The 17,868-nt window shown below is 43.5% G+C and overlaps 1 protein-coding gene across 1 annotated transcript; it reads left to right on the top strand.

Annotated features, from left to right (window-relative positions):
- The first annotated feature begins 598 nt into the window (after positions 1-598).
- On the top strand, positions 599-8,583 carry Gphb5 (glycoprotein hormone subunit beta 5). The gene is made up of 3 exons (XM_036205508.1): positions 599-617; positions 5,608-5,812; positions 8,395-8,583. Exons 2-3 carry the CDS (start codon positions 5,609-5,611, stop codon positions 8,581-8,583), a joined length of 393 nt encoding a protein of 130 aa, XP_036061401.1. The 5' UTR covers positions 599-617; position 5,608.
- Positions 8,584-17,868: the final 9,285 nt, after the last annotated feature.

Raw genomic sequence — 17,868 nt, 5'->3', positions numbered from 1 at the left:
CAGTTGTGTCGGAGGCAGGTGCCTGTCTTGAGTACATGGTTGCGAGAACAAGCTGGACTGACTAGTGAAGGATCTTCGCCCCAACCTTCTCTTTATGTTTTTAAGGTGTTGGCTTAATGCTCCAGCCACTCTCGGGCATTTTCTCCCAAACCATGTGGAGCACCTGGAGTTCTGGGGTCTTGAGAGAGATGGATCTGAAGCCACCACCATCTGGTTCTGGAAATAGCCAACAAAGACAGAAGCGTCCATCATCCTGGTGGTCGAAGTCTGCTTGAGGAGTCAGCCATGAGGTTCCCAGTGTTCGGTTGATTGGCATTTCCCTGATTACTAAGGAGGTGAGGCATCTCGGCTACACTCCTGGCTGTTTGGGTTCCCTAAGGTGCTTGCCCATAACCTTCGTTTTTTCTTTTCCATGACTTCCTCTTCGTTTTGCACAGGAAGAACCAGGCATTGATCTGCACCTCACAGGAACAGCTGCCATTGCCGTAAAGGCAGGGGAGACCCATGAGTGCTCTGTGAGAAGCCAAGATGTGTGACACATTAGAGGCCTATGTGAGACCACCATGCTGCAAAATTCCATCAAAATACTGCTCAAAAACAGGGCGACACATGTGAAGGTATGCTGAGAACTCCACTATACCAGATGACCACCTTCACTTCCTTTAAAAAAATAATTAAAAAACTTTGGAGCATTTCATACTTGAGTACTGTATTACAATATTTTCACCTCTCTCTTTGCCTCTCCAAGTCCTCCCACGTTCCCCTCTCTCAAACTTAGGGTCTCTTCCTCTTTAATTATTTATTGTTACACCTTCACACACACATATGTGTACATAACCTATGCATCTATTTAATGTTACGCTGATGCTCATGTGTTTAGGGCTAACCACCTGGGACTAGATAACCTATCAGGGAGCTCATTCCTGGAGAAAACTGATTTTTTTTCTCTCTCTCTCAGCAGCCATTGGTTTTCTGTAGCTCTTCATCTAGGGGTGGGGCTTTGTGAAATGTCCCCCATTCGTGCTGGCATGTCACCAGGTGTTGTCATTATGCAGATCTTGTTTAGACAGCCACGTTGTTGAGATTTCATGGATACGGCTTCCCTGTCGTGTTTAGAAGACATTAGCCTGCAGCAGGCATTCTGGTCCTCTGGCTCTTATAATCTTTCTCCACAATTTTTCCCGAGCCTTAGGTTCAGGGGTTATAGTGTAGTTGTACCAGCTGGGATCGGGCATCCTGCAGTTACTTTCTCCCTGCATTTTGACTAGTCGTGGATCTCTGTAGAAGCTTCTTTGATAAGTAGAGCTACACTTCTCTGTGGGGATAAGGATACGTATTTAGAATACAGTTAGAAATTATGTTGGTTTAAGAAACGGCCCTAGCAGGTTCTCCTCTAGGGTTCATGATCTCCCCAGCCATGGGTAGTTGGCTAGGTTTACAGTCCCAGGTATGAATTTTCCCCTGTGGTGGTTTGAAAGAAAATTGTTTTGGTTCATAGGCTCTACGTCTGGGTAGGACTACTTATTTTTCTTCCTCTGATGTTTGAATTGTACCTTCTGATACTATGAGATATTCTACAGTTTCTTTATGCATTCATCATTTGACTGGCATAGGGCTGCTTTTATATCTTGACATTATAAACAGAGGCATAATAAGCATGAGAATGCAGGTATCTCTGTTGTATGACGACTTGGATTCCTTTGGGTATATACCCAGGAATGGTGTGGTTGGGTCATATGGTAGTTCTGTTCCTTACCTTTTTAAGGAATCTTCATACTGATCTCCATAGTGGCTGAACCAATATTTTCAACACCTTTTTTTCCTCCAAATATTAATTAACATTTATTGTTTTTGTTTTCCTGGTGATGGCTAAGCTGACTGTGGTAAGAGACTTTCAGTGTAGTTTTGATTTGTATTTGCCCAGTGGCTAAAGATGTTGAGGGCTGTTCCCATGTATTTATTGGCCATCTGTACTTCTTCTGTTCTGAAGTGTCCAACTCATTCATCCATTTATTAATTAGATTATTTGTTCTTTTGTCATTTTTTGAGTTCTTTTACATATTCTGGATGCCAGTTCTTTGTCAGGTAGATGCTGGCTAAGATTTTTCTCTCATTCTGTAGGCTATGCATTCATTCTGCCAATCATTTTCTTTGCTGTGGAAAAAAAAGCTTTTGAATTTTTACTGTTCTTGCTTTTCTTTCTCAAACTATGTGAGTCCTCTTAGACAATCATCCATCCTATGTGTCTCCTGGTTTTTGTAGTTTGAAATTTTCTGGCCTGCCAGATCACTTTAATCCATTTTGAATTGGTTTTAGTGAAGGGTGAGATAGATATCTAGTCTCTGTGTTCCACGTGTGGGGACCAAACTTGCCCACCAGTGTTTGTTGGTGGGCTGTCTTTTCTCCACATTATGTTTTTGGCATCTTGATTGGCAACTAGTTGACGATTTCTATAACCTCTATTCCATTGGTCCATGTGTTTGCTTTTATGCCTACACTAGGCTGATTTTTTTTTTTTTAAGACTACAACTCTACGACTCTGTAGAATATTTTGAAAGCAACTTTGTAATATCTTCAGTATTTCTCATTTTGCTTAGGACTGTTATGGATGCTTTCAAAGGCCCCAGGTCTAACTACCATAGTTGGATTAAGTTTCTATCATGAGGATAAAATTTCAACCTGTGAACCTTTGGGGGACACACATTTTAAAATATCCAAATCATAGCCCCCTCGTCTCCTATTCCATAGCCTCCAAAGATCCTGAACATTGTAAGCCATTCTCCAGTGAATCTACATTAAGATGAAAATGGAGCCAAGTTAGGGAAGCTGCTGGGGGCCTGTGCTCCCAGACATGGCCTCCATCTCTGTGTGCTGCCTCATGCAAGTGACTTCAGTGGTGGGAACCTCAGCATAGGTGGAAGGGAAGATGGTAGATGCACAGGTATTCCAGAAGACCCAGAACTCAACGTTGCCTTGGCAGTCACATTCCCGACCTTTGACTCAGTCCGTGCAGAGACATGTGACACAGTAGAGTGTCAGGATGGCAAAAGATGACCACCAACCATCATCCCTCTTTCCTGCCTCCTCTACCTGGACTGCTTGTAGTTACCTTAGTACGGCATCCCAGGCAGCCACTTCTGCCAGCAAGTCCCAGCTACCCTGTAGGGACATGCCAGAGCACACAGGCAGTCTAGGTCCATCATTGGGCTATCACTGATGGGTGTAGAAGGCAGTGGTGCCAGAGCACACTGCATTACCAGGCAGTCAGGGACTGTGGAAGAAGAGGACTCTTGGCCTTACTTTGCTCTCTGTCTTTCTTTTGTGAGATTACAGGCCAATATGCCTATGCCAATTCTAAAGAGCATAAGCAGCCCCGCACAGAAACACTGCTCAGGACATCAGTTCCTACTTGCTGTCTAGCTCTTGGCCCAGCAACTTAGGAAGACCAAGGCTAGGTGAGCAGTCTGTTCCCCCAACATCCTGTTTCTGGCTTTTCTGTGAGCATGAAGGAGGTTCTCTGTCCAAGCCAACTTGCACCATCTATAAAATAACCTGATTCCAGGGATTGGTGATTCATTGATGGGTTCGCTGATTGTTGTTATGTGTTCTGGAAGAGCAAACCTTTAACAAAGGCTATATTTGTTTCAAAAAATTTTTCTGTGCAGAAAATGGGGAGGCTTTAATTTCTTTATTTTGTGTTGCTGGTTGTTTAATATGCATCTTGAACACCTCTAGGTATGTCGTGATTTGTCGTGAAATGCAAACTCCTGAGGGCACAGATGTCTGCTTCATTTACTTTCTAGAACACCCAGGAAAGGGCCACGAACAAGTAGCTTAATCATCTGTCTACATGCTACCATTGTGGAATGGAATATAAACCATGTTCCCTACTCATAAGAAAGACTGTGCTGCTGTAAGATCAGAAGTCTAAGACATTTTCACTGAAGACCATTGAATGTCCTTCTGGCAGTACACATAGATAACTTTTTATTTTCATTTTAAAATAATAACACTAGATGAGTTTTTAAAAACAAAAATCTGGCCCATGTTAAAAAAAAAAAAATCCCAGAAAGCATGTAGAAAAAAGTAAAAGCCGTCTTTAATTCCCATGTATGAAGCTAGTCATTTCCATCTCTGTATTTTACCCGTGTGATTCATTTAAAGAAATTTTCTTTCCATTTGTCAGTACGTGATGCCATGTTGTTTCCAAGTAAGAATTATTGTCTTGCTGATTTTCAATGTTGTAAGTGTAAAGAAAGGACTTGCCAGAAGTTGCTAGCAGCTTACTGTCTCCAGAGCCAGCCATTGTTACCACGAAGGAAACTTTAATCCATCTTGTCCCAGTACACTTGTTCTCTGAGAACCAGGTGAACCACCTCTGACTCTCTCCTCAGGATTATGTCACCCACCAAGGCAACTTTCTGTTTCATTCAGTGATGTCAAGAAACAAAACACCACCCTTAAAGTGAATCAGTTTTCGAAAATAGAGACTGGCTTTATATTCCCTGGCTTTGATGTACTTAGTTGTTCCTGTAAGAATCTGCCTCTCTTTTGCTTTGATTGACAAGACCCTCCCTATATATTTGAGTAATCAGGCAGTCTGATAACAGAAGGGTAACAGACACTTCCCCAGAGCAAACTTTGCCCACTCATTGCAACTTTTGAAGGAAGAGTTGACCCCAGCAAGCTCAGGTAAGTACCTCTCCATCTCTTCCTTCCTTCTTCCTCAGGGGAAGCCCACAGAGGCCGTATGACCACAAACCAGCGAGAACCATGAGAGCAGCTTTGGAAATGTAACCACTCCTGAGTGGCACTGACCTGGTAGCATTCCACAAATGTGATGCCCAGGTGTGTTCTGTTCGGTGGGCCAACCATGAAGGGCCCATTCTGTGCTACTAGAGCACCAGAAAGGCCCAAGAACCAGAGAGGACAAGCTCCATAGTAGACTGTGACTGGCTTTCCATCATTTTCTTTTAAACTGAGTTCCACTAGGGCCCTTGCACAGCAGAAGCATGGAACAGATGTGATCTGTGATGAGTAGAATACATTTTATAAGAGATTGCCAGGCCAGGCACCAGGGCTTATAATATTTTCTGTATGGTAGGTTTGGTTAGTAACAAGAAGCCAGAATATGCCATTATTAATACTTATCTACCTCCCCCACTTATTCCCCATCCATGGCACTAAAAATATAAATGAGTGCAAAGCTTCTAACATGACACATACATACCCTGGACATGGATAAAAAAGAAGGAGTACATATTCATGTATTATTTTAAGCTCTACATTTCTTTGGTGTTACTCTTACTTTTCACTGGGATAAATTCCTCTTACATACAAGTCAGTTCCAGAAGTTGGGAGTTCACCAAGGAAAAGCCTGAGATTGTGTTTTAAGGGTAGGGTGTTTAGAGAGAGCTGCTGACTATCTACTGGAGTTAGTTAGAGAGATGCTGTTGGAATGGGCAATCCCTTGGCTCACTTTTTTTTTTTTTTTCCCTGTAATGCTAAGAGCAAGGTCTCTTTGGGAGTGACCAACACATTGTGGGCTGCACCATGGTGAGCAGTTGGGTATGTTCCATTTTGTTTCCTTTCCCTCCTTGGGAATAGCATGAAGCTGGCAAACCTTGTCCTTGGTGCCATGACCCTCCTTCTTCTGGGTGGCTGTGACATTGTCCTCAGCACCTCCAGTGGGAACCTGCACACTTTCGTGGGCTGTGCTGTGAGGGAGTTCACTTTCCTGGCCAAGAAGCCAGGCTGCAGAGGACTTCGCATCACCACCGATGCCTGCTGGGGCCGCTGTGAGACCTGGGAGGTAAGTAGTCCAATAGGCTTGGATGGCAGTGGCCTCAGGGCCAGCTTTTAGAGTTTAAGTGTTCACTGTTTCATGATTGAGGGGGAGCTGGCACGTCTGCCCTGTCCTCTGGACTTAAAAACCCCGACTGCACTATTATTGGTTCTTCCAAATGATTGGAAAACCATGATGGTGCTTCTCTCCATAGTGCTAGCGAGGTTGGTAATGTAATTTCCATGCTTCTGCATGTTTGGGAACTATCTCTAGGAGGTCAGGTGCTACTGTTTACCCACTATAAAGATCACAAGGAAGGAGACAAGAGGGAGTGGCTGCAAAGTCAGAGGGAGTCAGTGCAAAGTCAGAAATAAATTATTGGTCCAAACCCGTGACCACATCTCCTTCCTGTATTTTCTCAGCTGTGAGGAAGTCAGGCAGTTACCCAAAAGATCCCGGAAGCTGTAGGTTTAGTCCCAGGTTCTGTCACAGCCCTTTCCCCTCAGTTCAGTGACAGATCCACCCAGTCCATTTATACTCAGTTACGTCTGGCCCTTCACTGAAAATGGGTATACAAATCTCAAAGCTGGCTGAACTGAGGAGTGTGTTTATAGTGATGGGCTGCACTGACCTCTTGCTGAAATAATGACTTCTCGTGACCCGGGCTTCAAGATGCCAGGTTTAGCAGAATCAGAGCCAAACCAACTGCTGCTCCCCCAGCAAACCGACCAACCAAACAAGATCCCCACCAACCCCCTCTTCCACCTCAAACCCCACAATCTGAAGAGAAGTCAAATTAAAAACAAAAACAAAAACAGGGAACTCGGATAACTTGAATTTCAGATCAATAACACTTATATTTATATATTGGCATAAGTCTGCCCCAAATATTGTACAGGATAGATTTACAAAATTAAAAAACATTGAAATACAAAGTTAACTGAGTACCCAATTTTCTTAGAATCCAGAATACTGAGAGTTAAAGGACACAGCATAGAGAGAGGAACTGAGATCCTCTTCCTGGTCCTTGTAGAAGGAAAGGTTGCTGTTTTCATAACATTGAGGCAAGGACTTCATTTTGAGCTGGCCTACCTGTCATCTATAGATGTATGCACATATATAATCTATGCATGTATGTACTTATGCATGTATATATGTATGCATCATCACCTACTTATCCTGTTTCTATGTACTTGTGGTATGTATGTATATCTATATATGTATGCACCTGTGTATGGATGCATGCATTATCTATCTAATCTCTCTTCCTCCCCCACACTTTTTTTTGCTCAGAACAAAGGGACTGTCCTCTGAAAGACTGTTATTTATTTTATACATTATTACATTGCTAATTGCTCTTGTGAGAGCCACTGATTACATGTATTGAACTCTGACCTTTTGCCAGGGTTTGTGCACGTCACACATCATCTCTCCTAGCTCCATGACAATGCTCTCAGGTTGGTGTTTTGCTTTATAGATGAGGAAACCAGGGCTTGGAAGAGTTAAAAGCTTTTCCTAGGCCTCCAGCTGTGGCAAAGCAGGCATGCCCAGCAGGGCTGACTGTAGGCTTAGGGTTTCTCACTACTGATCCCTGTACTTTCTCTAGCCAAATTATCTGTGAATTCAAGGTTTACAGAAGGCAAAGGGAGGATGTGAGCAAACCCTCCAGTCATCAGAACAGAGTATTCAACAGCCTGGTGCCGCTGTCTTGTGTTGATTCAGTAACAAGTAGTTATTGAGAACCTACTGGGTGCCAGGCTGCTTGGGTGCTGGAACATAGTGGCTGACCTAATGGAGCTTGCTCTCTAGATTAGGAGCAATGTCACACAAAAGTAAGATATAGAAGATGGCGTGTGGAGTGGACAAACACAACACAACAACCCCTAAACCAAACAGGAAGTGGGGAGGGAGCTCCAGGCCATGGAAGAGGGTTGAAGTAATTGAAAATAGGATCAGGTAATGCTTCTCCAGATCGGTTGACGTTTGAACAAAATCCTAAATTGGTGAAGGAGAGAGGCGTGTGTGTGTGTGTGTGTGTGTGTGTGTGTGTGTGTGTGTGTGTGTGTGTTCTGGGCAGAGGGAATAGCAGATGCAAAGATCCTCAGTTCCTGGCTGATCTGAAGGAGGATTCAGATCAGGTTGTGACTGGAGACTGGAGAGGGGATGGGCAAGGTCAGGCAGGACTATAGCTCACATCAACAGTAAAATAAAGGCAGAAAATGCAAGGACTTGAGAAGAATCCTAATGTCTTTGCCGTTTTAAACTTGAGCAAGATGGGAAATTCCTGGGGCTTTGAGCAGATGTGGGCCATGGCTGACTTGCATTATAAAAGGCTCACTCAGTGTTGTAAACAGACTGTAGGGAAAATGGTGGGAGAGTGGAGACCAGTTATTTGCTGGCTAAATATTTACTAAGTGCTTCCTGTGTTTCATGGACTTTGCAGGAAGCTCAGGATATGGTAGTGAGCAAACTGGTTTCCTGCTCTTGGGAGTTTATTCATGGTGGGAGGAGTCGGAGGATAAGTAAACTACTAGTGATGGACAGCACCAAGAACCGGAATCAGGATGCTGCATTCTAATGGGTTTCCTGTTTCCTACCTGTGGGCACAGAAACCCATTCTGGAGCCGCCTTACATCGAAGCCCATCACCGAGTCTGTACCTATAATGAGACCAAGCAGGTGACTGTCAAGCTGCCTAGTTGTGCTCCAGGAGTGGATCCCTTCTACACCTACCCGGTGGCTGTCCGCTGTGATTGCGGGGCATGTTCCACTGACACCACCGAGTGTGAGACCATCTGAAGCCAGCATAGACTTCAGAATGCAGCTGGTGGCCCCATAAGGAAGCTGGTGGCCCAAGCCTCACAGATCTGCTTACCCCAGGAATGTATCTGCTCCATCCCCTGCAGTCAAGTACAGCCCATTGTCTGCCTGGCTCAGGCTTTTCTACTGCTCAGTTTAGGCATGGGTACAGCACACTCTCGCTAAAGATGTCAAACAATATTGACCCTTCCCCAGGATAATGTCTCTGGTTCATATGTCTATAAATTAGATTTTCTTTGCTTGACTTTTGGAACATGATTTGTATATTACAACCCGCCCTCAGTTTTGATTGACATTGTGGCATTTATTTACAGGATATCATTAAGCTCCAGAAAGCCTTTAAATCCCCACATTCTGCCATTGAACTCCGAATGGATTTATGATTAAAGGGCAAAGCATGATCAAAACCAATGCACTTTCTTCCTTGCTCAAAAGGAAACCCAACTTGGAGTGTTCTCAGAGAGAACGCTCTATTTCCCTTTCAACTGAGCAATTACCTAGAGAAGAGACAAAGACAGTCCCGACTGCTACAAAAAAAGGTGTTTAGATGTGGGTATTTCTCTCCCAAGCAAAAGTCCCTCCATTCTCTTAGGATCTTTATTGAAGTGTCCACTTGCCAATTAAAAAAATAAAACAAAATAAAACTCACAAGATGTAGAAGCTATCATTTAGGTTTAAAAACACCAGAGACTAAATTCATGGCTTGAATGTTCTCCCATGCCCACAGGGAAGTGACCAGTCACAAATGTCCCTGCCTGTTAAACCTAAATGGCGATTTCTTAGACCCAGAATCCTGAGTGTTTGTGGAGGCGAGGCTGCCTTGCTGGTTCAGAGAGAGGCTGCGGTCCTCGGCTCTTCCTTTTCCTAAAATCTTGTAGCAGCCGATTCTGCAACTTTCTTTTTAAACTCTAATTTTATGCAAATGTTTTTAGCTTTGGCATTTGGGGGTTTGAGTTTAACTTTGTTCATTTTTAGAATATGCCAGGAGTGTCTATACAGATGTCAACAAAGTATGCTCCCTGTCACCTGAATTCATGCAAACTTTTAGAAAAGTCCTTCTAGTTTTTATTTTACTTGGTGTAATAATAAAGGCACTTGGAACTTTGAGGTTCTTTTGATTGAAGCATTCATTTGGGGTTTCATGTTTGCTAAGGGACACAGATGACTTGTGTGGTAGCATGCGTCCTGGGGGCCTCTCATCTGCAGCCCCTGTTGGGTCCAAGCTGGGATCCCCGAGTGCTCCTTGAAGGAGGAATTACTGAGTCCACAAAAATCTACAGAGCAAAGGTTGAAACTGGTGAGCAAGGCCTGGGATGCTGGGGTGACTGTCTGGGGACAAAGGACTTGAGCAAAAGCCACCCCAACCTGTAGCTGCAGATGTGCTGCTAGGAGGAAGTCACCATACAGAAAGCCCATTGAGCAGCTGTGGTCTCTGCGGGGGAATGGGTACCGCTTACAGACAGCTCAGGGCTTCCTTCCATTCTTCCTCCTTCCATTTTTAGGGGCCTTCCTCTGGGTTTTCTGGGGCAGTCCTCTTGCTGGAGATTCACAAAAGATGGGCACAGTGTTAGTAACAACTCTGGCAATAACTGACATTTGACCAGAGTTAAACGAGTGAGGAGGGCTGACACACTTGGGATTTGGAGGTAGTGGGCAACCTTAGGGTGCTGTGATGGGAAAGGATGCGATTATTAAATACCAAGGCAAACACAGGAGAGGAGCCAGTGCCTGGCAGGAGCTGTGGTCCTTAGTCAGATGCTGCAGCTGTTTGCCAAACTGAGGCATGGGGAGGGGTGGGGGATGTCCCAACCTACTCGCTTTCCATACTCTTGAATCAAATGGGAATCATACAGGAAGACAGAGACTGAGGGAGTCCATTGATGTGGTCCTCTATAAATTCTGGTCTTCTAGGAAGCAGATTGAAGGAGGCTAAGAAATGAATCTAAGGGTAATGGGATGGGCCACATGACTTCTGTCTTAGTTAGGTTTTTTTATTGCTGGGAAGAGACACCATGACCATAGCAACTCTTATGAAGAAAACATTTAATTGTGGTTACTGGCTTATAGTTTTAGAGGTTCAGTCTATTATCATCATGATGGGGGATCATGGTAGTATGCAGGCAGATGTGGTGCTGGATACATCTTGGCTTACAGGCAACAGGAAGTCAACTGACTCACTGGGTGGTATCCTGAGCATAGGAAACCTCAGAGCCCACCCCCACAGGGACACGCTTCCTCCAACAAGGCCACACCCACTCCAACAAAGCCACACCTCCTAATAATGCTGCTCCCTATGAGATTATAGGCATCAGTTACATTCAACTACCACAACTCTGTTTTGGGGCATTTCAACTAAACAGTGCAGCAGGTAGTAGTGGTGGTTGTCAGGACAATATGTAGGCTGTAGTATTATGATGGCTCACATTTCCCAATGGGAACCGCTGAGGGATACATACAGGTTTGTGTTTGTGTTCACTAATATTGTATGTATAATGTGTGATAGATATAAAGGCAGGATAAGGGTAGTTACAAGGGCTCTGGCATTAGTTGACTATTAAGTATAATCAAAGGCCTTTGGGCATGGTGTGGAAGCTGCATTTGAAGAGGTGAAAACCAGACCCATGATCTAACCGGGAGAACAGTCCAATCATTTAAAAGGCTGACTCTGCCACCATGGTTCTTCTGTTCTTCCTCATGGTCCTAATAGGAAGGACAGAGACACAGAGGCCTAGAATGGGAACAAGCAGGTGGATGTACTTGCTGGTCCCCTGCAGAGGGGCCCACTAGCTCCTCCTTGCCAGAGGAGAGCAGACTCCTCTAGCTGGAAAGCCACATGGAGGACCTAAGGTGGGCGTTGTTTTATTATAACTGTCCTCTCAACTAGTGTCCACGATTCCTATGGCTTAATACTCCTGCTTCTGCCTCCTAAGTGCTGGGGTTTTAGGTGTGTGCCGTCACACCCATTTTTTATGGTGCTGGATATTGAACCCAGGGCCTTGTGCCAGCTAGGCAAGTACATTGTCCAATGATCTGCAAGCCCAGTCCCTACAAACCGGTCAGTTCCAGATGATAATTGGGGGAAGACTTGCTTTCCTGCAGGGAGGAATGAAGGTCTCTGTTGAAGTGCTAGTGGATAATGCAAACCAGAGGGCTGGGTAGAAGGTGTGGAAAGGGAAGAGACTGATGAGGATACAGCCAGTGGAGGAGGTTCAGGATGTCTAAGTGTAAGAATGTTAGGAGTTTGTCCTGGTGTGCTGTTGGGATGGCTCCTGTAAGCTTGGGGGAAATTGTGGCTTCTATCACTGAAGAGGAAAGACTTTACACCGGCAGAATACCAAGGAGCCAAAGATAAGCATAGGGTGGGGGTATTCCATAGGACCAGAGGACCCACCAGCTGTCTGTGTTCACCCGAGAGGTTCAGAAGAGACTCTCTTTATCCAAGAAACAAGGGTTGCCTCAGTGAAGGGCATGCCTACCACAGAAAAGTTCCATCTTGACTGTCCTCTGTAGGCCAGGGGATGCTGCCATGGACGTGGGCTTCTAGGTATCAGCAGAGCTGACAGGGCTTTGCAGAGACCAGATGGTGACATATATCTAGAAGAGACTAGGAGGACATTACTACCATGGCAGACAACAAGGCTATAATAGTGACTAGAGGGCCTATGACCCGCAGGGTGTGTGATACTGCCGAATAGACAGTGGAGTTACTAGTTCATGGAATTAAAAAATTGTAATAACTATGTATGATGATCAAGAAATTTACTAAGGAAAAAGAGGAAAACATCTGTCAGGGTTTATTACAGTGAGAAACCCAAATCTTCTTTCTCTTTGTAACTTTTCCTCTTTCTCCTCTGTCTATTGCACAGCGTTCTTTCCCATAAATATTCATCAACTCTAATTTTGTACAAAGCACTGTTTTGGAAATAAAGATGCAAATACTGTTACCATTTATAGAACTCCCACATGTATGACTTATCAGGTCTGTGTATACACGCTCGCATGCACCGCCCACCCCCCCATACACACATGGAGGCCAGAGGTCAGCCCCTGACATCATTTCTCAGGAGCTATCTACCTTGTTTTGTGACAGGTCTCTCTCTGCACCTGCAGCTCGCTCATTATGCTAGGCTTGCTGGCCAGCGAGATCCAGGGATTCTCTTGTCTTTATCTCTCCAGGGCTGGGGCTACAAACATGTGCTACCAAGCTCAGTTTGTACGCTGTTGTTTGTGGGTTCTGGAGGTTCAGGTCTTCATGTTGGCATGGCAAACACCTTACTGACTGAACCATCTCCCTGGTCTTACATTGTAGTGGATAGCCATCCCAGCATTGGCCTGGAAGTTCCAACCCCCATTGAGGCTTCAGTAATGATCACGCCCACAAGGCGGGGCAGAGGAGGGAGCGGAAGACCTAGGATCAAGAGGAGGTCGCTCTCTTGGTTTGGGGACGCTGGACGCAGGAGGTAGACCGAGCAGAGTTCTCCAGAGAACACCGCTGACTGTGCTATACCTTTGCCAGACCCTGCAACCTACCCCTTCATTTGTAAGTTACCCTACAAAATAAACCTCCCTTTTAACTAAAAAAAAAAAAACTGGTGTGAGACAGAAGGAAACCAATTATAAGGGACCATTATCTTCAAGATTCTAATTCTCTCCATGCTTATTCTTGATTTCTTGGAATCCTTTCTCACATGACATGACATCTTTAAATCCAAACCTTCCATTCTGATAAAAAATAAGTTTTTTTCCAATAGCAATCTCTGAAGTCTCCAGAAGGAAGATGGGGCCCCAACAACAACAACAACTCTACCCAATCCAGAATGATGCCATGGAAATCATCATCATACTACACTTCTTGCCAGAATTTCAGACAATCTTACCCATTACTCTAAGAGTTGCTGCAGAATCTACAGTTAATCTAACTGAGATTTAACTATCTGAGCTTTCTCACAATACCCAACAGAGATACCATCGCCCCCTAAACAGCAGGAAGCAATTCTAAGAACACGATGCCCCTTATCCCTTAGGTTTCATATTTCTCAGGGTTATGGATAATGGTTCTAGGGTTGGGGGTGGAAGAAATGGTTAAACTCAGTACTCTCCTTAAGGAAAGACAATATGTCTCAAAAAAAAAAAAAGGGAAAAGAAGAAATGGAGTGGATACATATAAGATATTATGGTAGACTATCATATACATTAGTAAACAAATTTAGTAATATAGCAGCCTTTGCACTGTTATGAATTCTTATATGTTGATACAAATATGAGCTTTTTATATTCCTATTTAAGATAATTTGTATATTGATACAAATGCAGAACTATGTTTGTTATATTGTACAAATATTTTTACTCTTATTTGAAATATTTGTATATTGATACAAATGTGAATTTATGTCTGTCATACTGTATGTATGTTCTACTTCTGTTTAAGATATTCTGTATACTGATATATATTTAGGATTATTATCATATTGCATATTGCACTATACATTCCTACCTCTGTTAAAGATATTTTGTGTATTGTCACAATTTGAAGTCATTGTCCTTTTACTGTACATTTGCTTACAGACTGTTTGCCTTATTTATAGGAAGCCTTAGTCCTTAGGTTGTTTAGGTAGATGAGACTTACAGAGTTATTGTCACCTATGCTTGTTATCTCTATAATTATGTTAGTTAGGTTATCCAGATTTATAAACACATAGGCCAGATGGACAGGTAATCTTCAAACACTTCATGGACCTAGAGAATATGGCATTTAAATAATTTAGAATTCTGTTGACGTGAGACACAATTGCTCCTGGCAGCACCAATTTGATCCCGAGAGAATGTTGGGCTTCTAAGACATTTCCATTTGGAAGTTTGTCTTCTTGGCACAAAATGGCCTACTGGGCAAAGAACTGCCCTTGCCTCAACTGCTGACAGTACAAATGCTGTCCTTTCTGGACAAGCGGGACACAAGGAAAGCGACCACCATAATTTGCCAAGACAGGGTAAGATGGTCTTTCAGAATTCCTGCTTCTGAAAATGGTCTGTCAGATACTCTAGGCCTGTAGCCAATTTGAATGCACCAACGATACTGAGAAACAATAGGTGACTGTCCAGGCTGCTAGCTGTCTCTGTCTACTCTTGCAAGACTTCCGAATGTTGCTTGCATCCTTCTCCCATTTCTCAGGTATTATTATATTCCTTCTCAGGTCTTTGATGAGGTTGGAGATTAACAGTTATAGTTACAACTTAGTATATATACATATATAATATCTTAGATAGAATATATTAAGTATTAGACTCAGGTTCTTTAGAATAGTACACCTTTTGGAATGATCCTTGTAACATGCCACCTACCCATGCCCTAGACTTCCCTGGATTTTAATATGTGTTTTTTGCTTGATATTGTTTGCACTTATTGTAATTCCAACTTATCTAAGTCATTATCCCTCATTACTCCTGGACAATATTTGATAACCATCTCTTTGTATATAGTCTTGTATTAGGTTAGAACTTTCTTATTTAGACAAAAGGGGGAGATGTAGTGGATAGCCATCCCAGCATTGGCCTGGAAGTTCCAACCCCCATTGAGGCTTCAGTAATGATCACGCCCACAAGGTGGGGCAGAGGAGGGAGCGGAAGACCTAGGATCAAGAGGAGGTCGCTCTCTTGGTTCGGGGACGCTGGACGCAGGAGGTAGACCGAGCAGAGTTCTCCAGAGAACACCGCCGGACTGTGCTATACCTTTGCCAGACCCTGCAACCTACCCCTTCACTTGTAAGTTACCCTACAAAATAAACCTCCCTTTTAACTACATGGAGTGGCCTTAATAATTTCACCAATATAACATCTTTAGTCTGTGTCAACCACACTACTAAGTATTATTAGTATTATTTTACCATTGCTGTTTTATGGATGAGGAAGCCAAAAAGCCGACATACCCCGTCACTTGCCCTAGCTAATAAGCCACATGTGCCCGGTGTGGTGGTTTGAATAGTTATGGTCTCCATAGTTTCATGTGTTTGAATGCTTGACCATAGGGAATGGTACTATTAGGAAGCATGGCCCTATTGGAGTAGGTGTGGCCTTGTTGGAGGAAATGTGTCACCGTGGGGGTGGGCTTTGAGGTCTCCTATGCTCAAGCTTTGTGTGCTCAGTGTGACACACAATTTCCTTCGCTGACTGGGGATCAAAATGTAGAATTCTCAGCTCCTTCTCCAGCACCGTGTCTGCCATACTACTCGCCATGATGATAATGGACTAAATCTCTGAAACTATAAGCATGCTCCAGTGAAATATTTTCCTTTATAAGAATCGCTGGGGTCATGGTATCTCTTTATAGCAATAAAAATCCTAACTAAGACACCTGGCTTCTCTGACTCAGGTCAACCATGTCCTACTGAGGCATGATGCCTTTTAGGAAAGTTTCTTTTGAGTCATTCCTGCTTGGCACAGTCTGAGCTGATGGATACCAGACTGCTCACTTGCATTTTCTGTCTTTCTTGGAGGCTGGGTCACCCTGTGGAGATTGGGATGTTCACCTAGTTTCCTGTGTCACCTCAGCAAAGGGGTGGTTTCTGTAGTACAGATCATATCTTACAAGAGAAATGTCTAAGGGAGAAAAGAAACCATGCTACAGCAGAAGATTAAAAGAAACAAGAGGCGAGGGTTATGGCTTTGCAGTGGTTTCCTAGGTGATTCAAAACTGGATCCCGGGGATGGTGGTCAATGGCCTCCCAGACAAACTCCCGATAAATGATCGCTCAGCAGTTCCTTATTCAGAAATATGTTTATTTTGTAGTTATTGAAAGGTAAGGAATACAGAGAGTTCTTTTCTATAGAGCAGTTTTGATTAGAGAATGTAAATCCTCTTCTTTCCTTTCCCTGATCTCTCTCCTTGAGATAGGCTCTCAAGTAGCCCAGGATGGCCTCCCTGTGAAGTGAACAATAATCTTGAACTCCCGATCCTCCCGTTTCCACTTCCTGAAGACTCAGATTTCAGGCATGTGCATCATGCTGTGTTCATATGGAAATATAAACCTTCACAGACCATTTCACTTCTGGCTTCCTTACACTTCCTGGTGGGAGTTGTAATTCATGTTTCCCCTCTTCCACAAGACATTTGGAAAGCACTAGGTTCTTCTGTGATGGCCCAATTAGCTCATCAGATTGATTGCATTTTAAACCAATAAAATCATTTTATAGACAACGAACTATGTATCTAATTGAAAAATAATTCACACTGATAAAATGAATTGCATTTCATAAAGTTTTTCATGAGAACTACTTGTCTTCAGTCAGAATACATTTATTTTAAATATATACATATTTCTGTATCCCTAGTGTCAGGAATGTTAGCATATACCTGTCATCTAGCACTCAGCAGACTGAGGCAGAAGGATCAAGAGTTTGAAGCTAGCCTGGGCTATGTGGTGAGACTTTTTTTTTTTTTTAAGACAGGGTTTCTCTGTGTAGTTTTGGTGCCTGTCCTGGAGCTCGCTCTGTAGACCAGGCTGGCCTCAAACTCACAGAGATCCACCTGGCTCTGCTTCCCAAGTGCTGGGATTAAAGTTGTGCACCACCACCTCCTGGCTGAGTCTGTATTTTAAAAAGCCAAAATAAACAGAGAAACAAAATATTATGCTCCAATCTTTCTTGGTTTTCAACTTCAGAATCTTACACAAACTACTAAAAATAACTTTTTAATCTATTCTTTAGCGAATTCCTCAATGTTGATTTTTCTAAAAGATTTACATTACATTTATTTATTTACACATGTGTGTACAGGTATGCTTGCATACATGTGTGTGTGTGTGTGTGTGTGTGTGTGTGTGTGCCAGTGCCATGGAGTGTGTATGGTCAGAGGACAACCCAAGGATGTTAGTCCTCTCCTTCTACCTTGGGGGTCCTAGGGATTGAACTCAGGCCATCAGGTTTTGTTGCAGGATCCCTACCTGCTGAGCCTCCTCCCTGATCCCGCTGAGATTTTTCTCCTAATGGAACATCTATTGGAGCCCAAGTTTGCTCCTTAGTTACATGATGGCTCTTCAGGCATTCCCTTTGGTTTTGTAGATGGAATGGTGTGTTGGGCAGTCAGGAGGGCTTCATGTCTGGTTGCTGTGACCCTGAAGTGTCTATAGGGGGTACAAAAGCTCTTCAGGCAGGTGACATCTAAGGGAGCTAGGGAAGGAGTGAGAGAAGAAGCTAGCAGGTGCACATCGACAATGTAAGGCAGACACTTCCCCAGCGGGAAGGATTTAGAGGATTAGTCTAGCCATCTTT

Source organism: Onychomys torridus, chromosome 14, assembly GCF_903995425.1.
Source record: "Onychomys torridus chromosome 14, mOncTor1.1, whole genome shotgun sequence".
NCBI lineage: Eukaryota > Metazoa > Chordata > Mammalia > Rodentia > Cricetidae > Onychomys > Onychomys torridus.
This window is presented reverse-complemented; position numbering and strand designations above follow the sequence as displayed.